General features: G+C 41.2%; 1 protein-coding gene across 4 annotated transcripts in view; it reads left to right on the top strand.

The window, feature by feature from the left end:
- Positions 1-2,668: 2,668 nt before the first annotated feature.
- The window catches only part of LOC143021534 (toll-interacting protein-like), a 29,162-nt gene continuing 20,042 nt past the window's right edge, over positions 2,669-11,788 (top strand). Inside the window, exon 1 of one of the 4 annotated variants that reach the window (XM_076179154.1) lies at positions 2,669-2,822. In XM_076179154.1, the coding sequence (XP_076035269.1) occupies positions 2,775-2,822 (48 nt within the window). In that variant the 5' untranslated portion in view covers positions 2,669-2,774. Of the gene's footprint in view, positions 2,823-2,951; positions 3,036-11,788 lie in introns of those variants that run through there. The other 3 variants (XM_076179135.1, XM_076179141.1, XM_076179147.1) reach the window with 3 other exon arrangements.

Raw genomic sequence — 11,788 nt, 5'->3', positions numbered from 1 at the left:
AAAAGTCTATTTTGACGAAGTATTTGAAAACCCTCCCTAGCATCTGAGTTGATTTTACAGGAGATTAATTCGTGGACTGACATCTTAACAAGGAATATTGAAACTCGGTCCAGCAAGCTAGTGTACCTACCTCGTGGAGATTGTCTAATGTAAATGCTATTTATATGAAGGGTTATAGTGCGGATCCGCTAAACTATCGCCCTGTGAGTCTCACATCAGTGTTAAAAAATAACAGAGCAATAATTCTTAACTTGGGGGTGTCAGTAATATCCAAGGGTGGGGGAAGGTGCGCGAGCCCTTGGGAAAAAAACAGGATTTTTTCTAATTATATTTATTTTCTTAACGAGGACATATACCAGTAGTTGAGAACACTGAGCGATGTTAGCTGTTTCGTCATACTGGATGGCAAAAACAGGAGAATCTCTTTCTTGATCGATAATTTGATATTTGTTGTCTTGAGGGTTCATCGATCTTTCTCTTGACTGCATCTCGTTTGATTATGAAATTTGGGAGAACTCTTTTCATTGTAGACAACTGTGTATAAAAGGAAAACTGTTTTGTCACCCCAAGGAAAAATACACTTCATCAGCAATTATTTTTCATGGTGTAGCAAACTTTTAGAAAAATAAACTTTCGTGTGAGAACATATTTTTTTAACCTTCTCCATAATCCAGGAGGGAATTTCATTCATAGATGCAAGGTGGGCGTGGAGGGAAGGACAAATTCATAGGGGAGGCATGGTAGGCTACTAAAAATGTTAAAAACCACTGTACTAGAGCGTATTGTTTGTAAACAACTCACGGAATACTTAAAGTTCAATTATATTCTCACTGATACTCAGTTTGACTTTCGTGAGGACAGCTCAACAGTGGATCAGCTGTTATCATACAATTTAATAAATTCTCGTTATGACTAGATGTGTGATCGATTTGATTTTCTTTGATTTTAGTAAAGCCTTCGACGTGGTGTCACAACTCACTGAACTGTCATTGTTGGGTATTGGGTATCCATTTCTGTGTTGGCTGATGGGTTTTCTTGTGGAAAAAAAGGGTAAGTCTCTCTGCTGGGCGGTTGCAGTAGATACTAGACTATACATAGTGGCGTTCCTCAGAGATCTGTTCTGGGACTCTTGCTTTCTTGATATTTGTAAATTGTTTTGTTTACAGTATCCAATCTCATACCCACAAGGTCGTTGACGATCTGAGACTTTAATTGGAAATGAACTACACTGATCTAAATTCTAAGAACCGGTTGGTTGGGCAGCCTCACAATGATAATAATCATAACACTGATACAACCGTTTCCTGGAGTTTGTCGTTCTGTTCTCAAATGCGCTCATGTGAGATTCGCTAATGGTTTCGCACCACTGCCTCCAGTTGCTGAATTCACCATGAATTATTCTACAGATCTTGGTGTACTCGTTAACTCCTCTCTGCTCTTTCATCAGCATATTTCGGAAATATTACCGAAGGCAGTAGGTACCTATGCATGAAGAGAATTTACATCTCGCGTATCACATTTTCTTGATTATGCCTCCCCTGTGTGGAATGTGGAAATCATTGGCCACATTCACAGACTGGAAAGAATGCAAAGGCGCTGGACCAGACAGGCTGGTGAGGTTTCTGGTTTGTGCTACCGTGAGCGTCTCTATTAGAGGCAGGTTACTGAGAGCAGACCTTATTACATATTGGAAAATCTTGCACAGTGAATAGGTCATCGTCTCTATAAAACTAGTTATAACGGACGTTAGGCGTTTTTTCCTCGGCCGAGTGATTAGTGAAATGTCCTTCTCGAAGAAGGGCATGCGCGTCGTGCACGAAACTATTACTCACCTACTGTATAGTTCCGGTGAGTGATGGAGGTATTTGAGTGTTTGATGGACTACCTCTGTGCTCCTGCATCGTTTGATGTTTTCATGTTGCCTCTGCCTAATGTAGTTACTTTTTTATGTCTAGCTACACAATGTCGGACATATGATTTTTTTTTTACCAGCATCGATCGAAGTTGTGACATCCCATTGCCACCCTTGTAGTCCTGTTTGGCGCATCACAATCTGTCCTGGGGTGAAATATCACTGTAATTGATGGGGTTACTGGCCCCATCAAGGTATCAATCAGTTCAGCGTCGTTCTATTAAGTCCAGTTTTATATGTAGAACCTGAAGATAGGAAGGGAAATAAGTTTAAAAACTATTTTCATCTCATCTTTACAGGGGGTCACATCCCTACACCAAATATCCACCTCGTTTCATTACGAGACTCAACAAATAAGAGGCAACGAGAATTTTCGAACTTTTAGACTGAATTTGTTATTTCTAAATTAGAAGAGAATAAAAAAAAACGTACCATCAATCCGATTTACTTCTAGAAACCTCACTGAGCACTGTCCGGAATAATAACAATAATAAAAGAAAGCGTACTCGTATTTTTTCTGTAGTCCTAAACAGAAACCTCAATAGTTAATGCAATTTCCCGTGTCTTATGACCGGTTAGAGGAAGTATCACAAGCGTATAGCAAAATAACAACTGACTTGGTCTATTCAAAAAAGTGTATTCTTAGAGTGACATGCAAAAAATCAGACCGCTAAATTATTTCAAAATAGTCATAGTGACTTTAAATTGCTATATTCACGAAGTTCTTAAATATACTATTTTTTAGGAATGAACACAACACCTGCTAATGATCCCTCTAATCCTGCTCACTTATTACTCATTTCTCAGCAGAATCATGGTTTGAGAAACTTGATTAGCGTTCATCGCTTTGTTTACAATCAAAATGGCAACAACGTCAGCTGTCGAGAAACATGAAGAGTGGAGGAAATTGGTAATCTTACATACTGCTTTACTATGATTTTTTAAAAAATTCCTTGCAATAGTATTTGTAACATAGTAACTTAGCTGATGTATAGGAGAAGCTAATTTTCAATGGTGAAATAATGAGGTTGTCGATATGTTGATTGCGTAGGTGAAGTGTATGACACTCAAGTCATACTGGAATGAGTCAGAGCGTTATGAGAATAGTGTAATAGTTGACGTGGTGATTATTTTTCTCACATTCTAGATATATCTGTTCAAGATAATTGGTTGAATTGTGGAATTTCAATTTTATTACTTGTCATTGCTCTATCATTTTTCATATAGCCAATTATCAAATATAAATATTAAATCTTCCCAGATCTATGACTATGACTGTCAAGTTCAAGTGGATTTCTCTATATAACTGAAACATTGTTCTTCCCTGTGAAGTGCCAAGTTTCAAGGAAACCTGACAGATTTTTTTATCTTTAATATTTTAAATTTTAGGAAAGCCACTATGATGTATTATTGCACTGTTGGTTTGAACATCCCAGTTGAGTAACAGTGGAATAATGCCTAAATTCTATTTTCTGTGTGTGTATAGACACAGTATTTATCTTTAATGGCTTTTGAACTAAGGGAATACTTATTTTGTTTTGGCTAATTTAATACTTGATATCATCATATCAACAATTTGGTACTCAGTAGAGATGCGATTAAACCTAATTTGGATGCTCCTAAACCAGTCCATTTTTCTTGAATTTAGTGGTTCTATATTTTCATTAATTGGTTCAGTTCATTATTGAAACAGTTCGCATTGATAGAGTGAGGTCTTGGGATTTGTCAGGAGATTAAGATGTCATGAGTTTTTAAGATAAAGGTATGGAGATGTCCATCTTGTAGGACTTACATTTTAAACAACCTAATCAAACCTAACCTAACCAAATGTTTGGTTGTTATCATAATAAAGTACAAAATGATACTAACTCCTAACCCCTTTTGTACAGTTTCTGCAAGACCAGAAACGACTAAGCCATATATTTTAGTATCTTTTTGATAAATATCAGTTGTGGCAAAATTCTAAAAGAAAAAAAAAACTTTATAAAATATTTGAATTACGCTTTTGTTATGGGAATGACTCCAGAGAGCAGTCACAAAAATGGCCCCAACACTTTGAAACCTGTCATATGAGACACTGGCTAAATTGAAATTACGGATTTTGGAACAAAGAAGAGAAAGTGGTGACCTGTTGACCATTTACAGAATTATGAAAGGCACAGAAGTCCTTGATAGAGAGGACTTACTAAATTGGGATTAGAGAAATACAAGTGGACATGATAAACTCAAAAAAGTATAGTTATAGAAGAGACTTGAAAAAAAGTTTTCCACACAGTGGTGGATATCTGGAACAAATTGGATAAAAAATAGTGTGTGCAAAAACAATACATGAATTTAAGAGCAAACTAGACACTGTGAGATACAAAGATGACACTACAAGCATAGCTACCCTTCCCCGTAAGATACAACTGATTAAATACAGGTGGTGTGATTTGCAGGCACTGATTGGGGGAGTTAGGGACAGGATTTGAACTAGGATTGGGGTTAGGATACAGGTTAAGGTTGGGATCAGAATTAGGATCAGGATGGGGATTAGGATTGAGGAGAGGGAGGTAGTGATGGGCGATCCTATTTCTAAAAGTATCGAGAGTGGGACAATAAACTACATGAGATGGGAGATGATTCTACTTTTGGATGCTACGGGGGAAAAAGATTACTTGAATATGCTGGTGCTTCTTTAGTATGTGTGGTATTTTAGGTTGTATTTACCTAGTTGTATCTTACGGGAAGGGGAGCTATGCTCATGGTGTCCCGTCTCTGTATATTGCCATATCTAATTTGCTCTTAAATTTGTGTATGGTTTTCCCACACACTATTGTTTCATCTAGTTTGTTCCATACATCCACCACACTTTGGGGAAAGCTGTTCTTTTTCAGGTCTAATCTATAACTGTCCTTTTTGAGGTTCCTTCCATGTCCCCTTGTATTTCTCTTATCCTAATTTAGTAAGTCTTCTCTATCAAGGACTTCCATACCTTTCATGATTCTATAGATAGTCAACAAATCACCTCTTTCTCACCTTTGTTCCAGTCGGCAATTCTAGTTTTGACAATCTCTCTTCATATGGCAGTTAATAGTGTAAGGCCATCTTCGTAGTTGCTCTCTGGATTTTCTCAGTTTTCCTTATATTCTTTTTGGCACTGGGTGACCATAGTGTTGCCGCATACTCCAATTTTGGCCTTATCATTGTAACTAGTATTTTCTTTACCATTTCTTCATCAAAGTAAAAGCCACCTTTATTGATCTTGGTAAGTTGTAGATTTCTCCGACAGTTTTGTTTATCAGTTTATCAGGGGACTTGTCATTTGTGATAATTACTCCCAGGTCTCTAGTTGTTTGTGAATTTGTTGAGTGTAAGTTTCTTTGTCAACTAAATTGTTTGTGATTGTATTGTCTATCTTGCTGCTTTATTTTGTGTGGACTCTAATTTGTATATGTCATTGTTAGTGTGTGAATCCCAGACAATGTCACAATACTCTATGGCTGAGCAAATGTCTTGAGAGCAGTTTGTTTTATTGATATGCAAGGTACTCGTACAATACTTGTGTGGGTCTCTACTCGCTAATCCTAGGAAGACACACATCTTTTATTATAAATTGATCGTAAAAGTGGATTCACAACAAGATTTATACAATAAGCAAGTATGCTCTTGTCTTGGTCCTTGTGCATTCCAAGAATTGTTGTCTGCTGTCACCTCCATCCGTGTAGTACACCACGCAGTTTTCAGGCATGACAGATCTCATTGTTTCCGCCACATCTGCCCGTAGTTGTGGCAGTGGTGTACTATGTCTTGATACCATTATAGAGATTTTGGCCTGCAGACTCTCCCAGGGGGGAGATTGCACATGGCCCTTAACCCCTTCCATACGGTGCCGCACACGTAGGCGTCATGGGGAGCGAGTGTATTCGTGAGGCTGCCATATCGGCGTCTTGATTATATTTATTGTAGTCGCCCCTCCATAATGACATTCTTTCTAATTCTTTTGTAATCGCATTTTCTATGGTTATCAAAATTCACGGGTGAAGAGAGAACGATCGATATAAGCGGTGACTATATTTTATGATGCGAGTATTATTACGACACATCGTACGGCTGGCATTGGCTGCTGCCACCGAGATCTAAGTCCATGACGCCTACGTGTGCGGCACCGTATTGAAGGGGTTAACTGGCACATCTTCCTCTTCTGAAGGATGAGGTCATTCAGGTGCATGTCCCTGATTCGGTGTGCAATCTTCACTGACCACCTCTTCTGAGGGAAGAGATCAGGATCTTATTGAAAGTCACCAATTAGACTTTGCTGTAGGAATGAGTCATGTTCCTCTGAATGAATCTGGTAATAAAGGCAACCACCAGTCTTGAGATCCTCACACTGATTGGCAGCAGTCCTGTTTCTTGCTGCTTATTGGCAACCAGAGCCCAGCATGGTGCACCAAGTAGACACACAGAGCCAGATTTTGCACCACCTCCAGTTTGACCAACTGTGTCTCAGATTAGCCAGAACACTGCTGGCATAGTCTATCAGTGGTTGAGTTGCACTGATGTAAAATGTCTGAAGAACATCGCTGGTGGCTCTGGCTTCTGTAGTTACCAAAGACCTTAAGATGCTGATCCAGGAAAGGACACTTTCCCGGATGTAGGCCACTTCTGCCATAAGTGACAGCCTGGAGTCAGCCCATGTGCCAAGGTGCATATGCACTGACCCACTCTACCCCATGTCCTTGCAGCGGTAGCCTGGTACCTAGGGTCACTCTAGTGCCAAAACACATGGCTTTGATCTTGGGTGGTGATATCTTAAGACCAAGTTCCTTGTATCTTGCTGATATGCTGTTGAGGCACTTTTGCATCCTCCTGGCCTTGGTTTGTATGCCTTTTGCCACTAGTGTGACATCATCTGCATAGGGCATTAGATGATATCCCATAGGTAGAAGGGTGGCAAGTAATTCCACTATCAGCATGTTAAACAGAGTGGGGTTTATAATCCCACCCTGAGGTGTACCATTTTCCAAGGGGTGATAGTAGGATTCCACTCCCTGTAGCCTGATCTGGTAGTTCTGTTGGATAGATAGTCTGCTATCCACTGTAGGAGTTTCTCTTGAGTCCCTCTGGTGGCAAGACCCTCCAGTATTGCAGCAGGACTGGCTAGTTCAAATGCCTTTTCCAGGTCAAAGAAGATGATCATCATGTGACCTTGTTCTACGAGGGTCAGTAGCATTATAATATATTGAGCGATTTCAATCCCTCTAGTGAAACCATAGAGGCTCTTCAGTGGTGGTTCCAGTTTAAACTGTAGTCTTAGGAGAACCATCCTCTCCATGGTTTTTTCCTAGACAGCTTGTCATGGAGATAGGATGATGCTTTCCAGTCTCCCAGGTTTGGGGATAGGCACAATGTCGGCCTGCTTCCAACTGGATGGAAGTCTCGCAAAGGTTCAACTGCTATTCACTACCTAGAGAAATGCTTGTTCACCTCCCTCCCCCAGGTGTGCAATACTGGAATAGGTCACTAGGTTGCTCCATGGAGCAATGTTGGAGGATCTTCTATATGAGGCTTGTAGCTCATGGACAGTGAATAGTGTGTCTGTGTCATCCAGACATTCTATGGTGGCTTGTACCCTTGCCCTTCTTGCCAGGTAACTGAACCTGCCTTTGCTGCAGCTCAATGGGTGGCATGGTTGTGCATGTACATCTGGCAAACTCATGATCCAGACTTTCTGCTTTGCACTGTGGTGCTTAGAGAGCACACCGAGGTGGAGTACGGCTCATAGCTATGTGGAGTTTGCACATCTCTCTTAGCATGGTGTATTAGGTGAAGTTTTTGCACCATTCCAGCCACTTTTTGCTATGCATGTGTCGAGCTATCTCTTTGGCTTCTTCGACAGAATTCTGGAGATTAGCCAGGTTAGCAGGGTTGTAGTGTCGCTGCAGGATCTTCCATAAGATGTTGACCATATGTTTGGCATCTCTGGTCTCTTGGTTGTAATACCAACCATCATGATGTCTCCTCCAATTGGGGACAGCTTTGGGTATTGCCTTTGTTGCTGCAGTATGAATGGCAGGGACTGGGCAAGCCTCCACATCATCCAGCTCGTCTATGGCCAGAGTGTCGACGGTGACCCCTTAAGTCACTCTTTCTTGGAAGAGTGGCCAATAGGCTCTGCACATGTTCCACCTTCCTGCTCTATGGGCCATTTGAGGCGGTGAGGCTATGGTGAGTGTCATATTGATATCAAAATGATTGCTTGTAGCTGCGTCGTTAATGTCCCATGACATCTGATGAAGCAGTGAGGAGGAGACAATGGAGAGATATAAGCTCCTGTGCTGAACATGCATTGGTGTCCAGTCGTTCAGAAGGACCACACCAGGGGTGGTGCTCAGGATTTCCCTGATGTGTTACCTGGATGAGTTTGCAGGTGTCACTGAATGAAGTATGGGGTGGTGAGCATTGAAATCTCTTGCAATGATGTACTGATTGTCCTCCATGATGGTGCACACTTTCCCCAGGTCCAAGGATCTGTGTCTAGGGAACTTGTAGATGCTATACACTTGGACAGTTTCTTGGGAGAAGTGCAGTTGAACTGCGAGCACCTCCACATCCTCCCCACAATCTATTGATGGGTCTACTCTTGAACATGGGATGGATGCATGGACAAGGGTCATACAACTTCTGCTTGTATCCATTTGGAGTAACACAAACACATGGTACCCAGGGATCCTGATCTCTTCCTCTGCCATCAGAGTTTCTTGCAGGAGGATGATTTGCTTTTCCTCCTCTTTTCCTCCTGTCGTATGATGGCTTGCAGTAGGGATTGCTTCACTCTGTATCCAAGTATGTTCCATTGGAGGAAGTGAATAGTCCAGGTGATCAAATGCACTGTAGGTGTGTTATCCATGGTGTGCTTTGTCGTCCTCATAAGACTCGGATAATGACGATGGGCTCATTGATGGAGATGAACCCTCATTACTGTCATTGGTTACAGCATCCTTTTCTGTTTCTTCTGAAGCAGGCATGTCTAGGAACCCAGCCATGAATACTGCATCTCCTTGCTTGGAATAACCCCCCTTTTCATTCGATTGTGGGTGACATGCACTGGACCTACCGGCAATATGTTGAAACCCTTGGCTCCTGTGGAACTTTTGTTTCCTGCTTTGCTTTTCTTGGTTAGCTTGGCAGGTGCTGGGCCCTCTGTGCAGTCTGGGGCAGGTACTGGGTCCTCCATGTGGTGTGGACACTAGTTGAGGATGCTGGGAGAGGTTGAGCAGGGGATGGGGCCATTGGAGGGGGTGGAGGCATCTGTACAATGGCTAGTGCTGCAGAGATAGCCTAGGTGTCCTTGGCACTAGGCTAGGTTTTCTTGATGACAACCATAGCTTGAGCTATGTCTGCAAGAAAGCTCCTGGCTTCCTTGATCTGGTCCTCAGAGTTTCCCAGATGGCATGCTGTGTTGCATCTCATGAGATTCCTAATCAGGAATCCCAGGGCTTTGTTGGCTGTGGCCCTGATGTTGCTCACGTATATAGACCACCTCATGTCTGCTGAAATGTGGACTCACAAGTATTTGTAGTGGGAAATTATAGGTTTGTGTTGTGTAGTATATAAGTAAGATGGATGGGTTAGTATGGGTGAACCTGATGTGGTGACACTTGTCAGGTCTAAATGTCATTTCCCACTTGGTTTCCCAGTCTTTAAGAGTACATAGGTCATCTTGTAGTTGAAGACAATCGTCTCTGTTACCTAGCTGCCTATATACTAAACTATCGTCTACAGTCTAGTAGTAGAAGAAAGTGATACTCTGGGAAATCCTGAATGTAAGAAAGGAAGAGAGGAGGTTCCAAGACAGAGCCCTGGGGAACCCCAGAAGTTACAGGAACTGTTGAGGATTGGGTACCCTTGAGAATGTCTTAATCCAGTGAAGAAGTGGTCCTTGTATGCTATAATATTATGTTTTTATGAATTCATTGATGAGGGACTCTGTTGAAGGCTTTGGCAAAGTCTAAAACTATGGCATCTAATTGTCTAATTTTGTGGTTGTTGAGTAATAGGGATATGTCATGTTTTATTTCTAGTAATTGCATCTAGTACAAGCATTTAGGCTGAAAGCCACATTGATTTTCAGTCAGTATTGTTCTCCTTGTTCTCCTATCAAAGTGGTCTATGTCTGGAAAATATAAAAAAAAAAAAATATTGCAGGGGACTGAGGTAACTGAGACAGGCCTTTAATTGGATGGGAGGGTTTTGTCACTGGATTTGAAAATTGGTGTCACATTTGCCAAAAACCAGTCACTGGGAAGAGCTCTGATTTGAATTGTCTGTAAAAATATAACCTGCAGGACTGGAGCCAACATAACAGCATTGGCTTTGAGTACTCTGCAGGGTATATTTTCAGGTCCAGCCACTTTAGTCATGTCTACCTCAGATAGCAGTTTTTTGATTTCTTGGATGATTATAACCAGGAGAAGAATTGTTGAGTGTTGTAACGATGGTATGTCAGGAAGGTCTGCATATTCTTGTGGAAAGATGGACTGAAATTACATGTTAAGTGCATGTGATTTTTCTTTTTGAATGTGTAACCAAGGAGTCATTGTGTAGTAGTGTTGTAATACTTGTAGATTGTTGTCTGTGTGCTTTAAAAAGCTGTAAAATTTCTTGGCGTTTTGTCTGTTGTTTGTGAGGAAAGTGGAAATGTAACTAATTTTGGCATGTCACATTTATTTTTGGAATGTGTTCTTAGTTTCTGTAGTCTTCTCAGTGTCTTGTATCGTTCTACTGTTTTGCAGTGTCATACACTACAGGGTCTAACAGATATATCAGTACAACTTCTTATCACATGTTTTAAGATTAATATCTCGGGTTATAATAAACAGAGAGTTATGAAATCTTCAGTATATTTAGAAAAGGCAATAAGAACAATGATTTCATTCAATGTAACCACCTTCAGCTGTTATGACGCTTTCAACGCGTTTACGAAACTTGGATACAGCGTTGATGATCTCAGACTTTGATAATGAACCCACAGCCTTCTTGATGTCTGTCTTCAGGGTTGTTATACTTCTGTGTGGCTTGTCACATGCCTTGGCCTCAATTCGCGCCCAAAAATAATAATCTAAAGGGTTTAGGTCTGGCGAATTTGAGGGCCACAACTCTTTGTTCCAGAACTGCACATTTGACCCTTCGAGAAGGTTGGTGGTCCTCTTCGCTGTGTGGGCTGGAGCCGAGTCTTGTTGGAAGACAAACTGGTTGCCACTAGCCTTATCTTTCATCCAGGGTATTATTTTCTCTTCTAGAACTTTGCAATAGCCAACGGCATTGACTTTCTCCTTGTTGTTGAAGAAGTGAGTGAAGACGTCCCCCTCAGTTGACACCACACAGAGCACCATGACACTTGCTGGTTTCTTCGTCGTTGTCTTGTGTTGAACCTCTGAGGATGAGGAGGCTATCCAGCGATCATTCCGCTTATTGAAAGTCGCATCAACAGTGAAAATCTTCTCGTCGGAAAAAAACTTGATGACTGAGCCATTCGACTTCATCCAGTTCAACAGCTTTTGGCACCTGGTCAAGCGGATTTCTTTCATTTTTCGTGTCAAAAGATGTCTTTTTCCTTGTGAGAATGAGGTTAATCCCAATTTCTTTAATGCTCTGTGAATTGTCATTGGGCTGACACCTCTCTTCTTTGCCAATGTCGTTAATGGTAAGGCTGGATTTGCATTGACACTTCTCTTGAGACCAGCTAAAAAGCGAGGTGTTAGAATTCTGCCCCTTCTGGGCTTGTGAGCAGCTCGTTGGTCTTCGCCAGTCTCATCAAAACGTTTACAAACATCGTAAACAGTTTGTCTGGAGTATTTTAGCATCCTTATTATGGCGCTAGGAGTGTGACCCGCG

This window comes from Oratosquilla oratoria, chromosome 3 (genome assembly GCF_046742065.1).
Source record: "Oratosquilla oratoria isolate Oo_2021 chromosome 3, ASM4674206v1, whole genome shotgun sequence".
NCBI classification, from domain to species: Eukaryota; Metazoa; Arthropoda; class Malacostraca; order Stomatopoda; family Squillidae; genus Oratosquilla; species Oratosquilla oratoria.
This window is presented reverse-complemented; position numbering and strand designations above follow the sequence as displayed.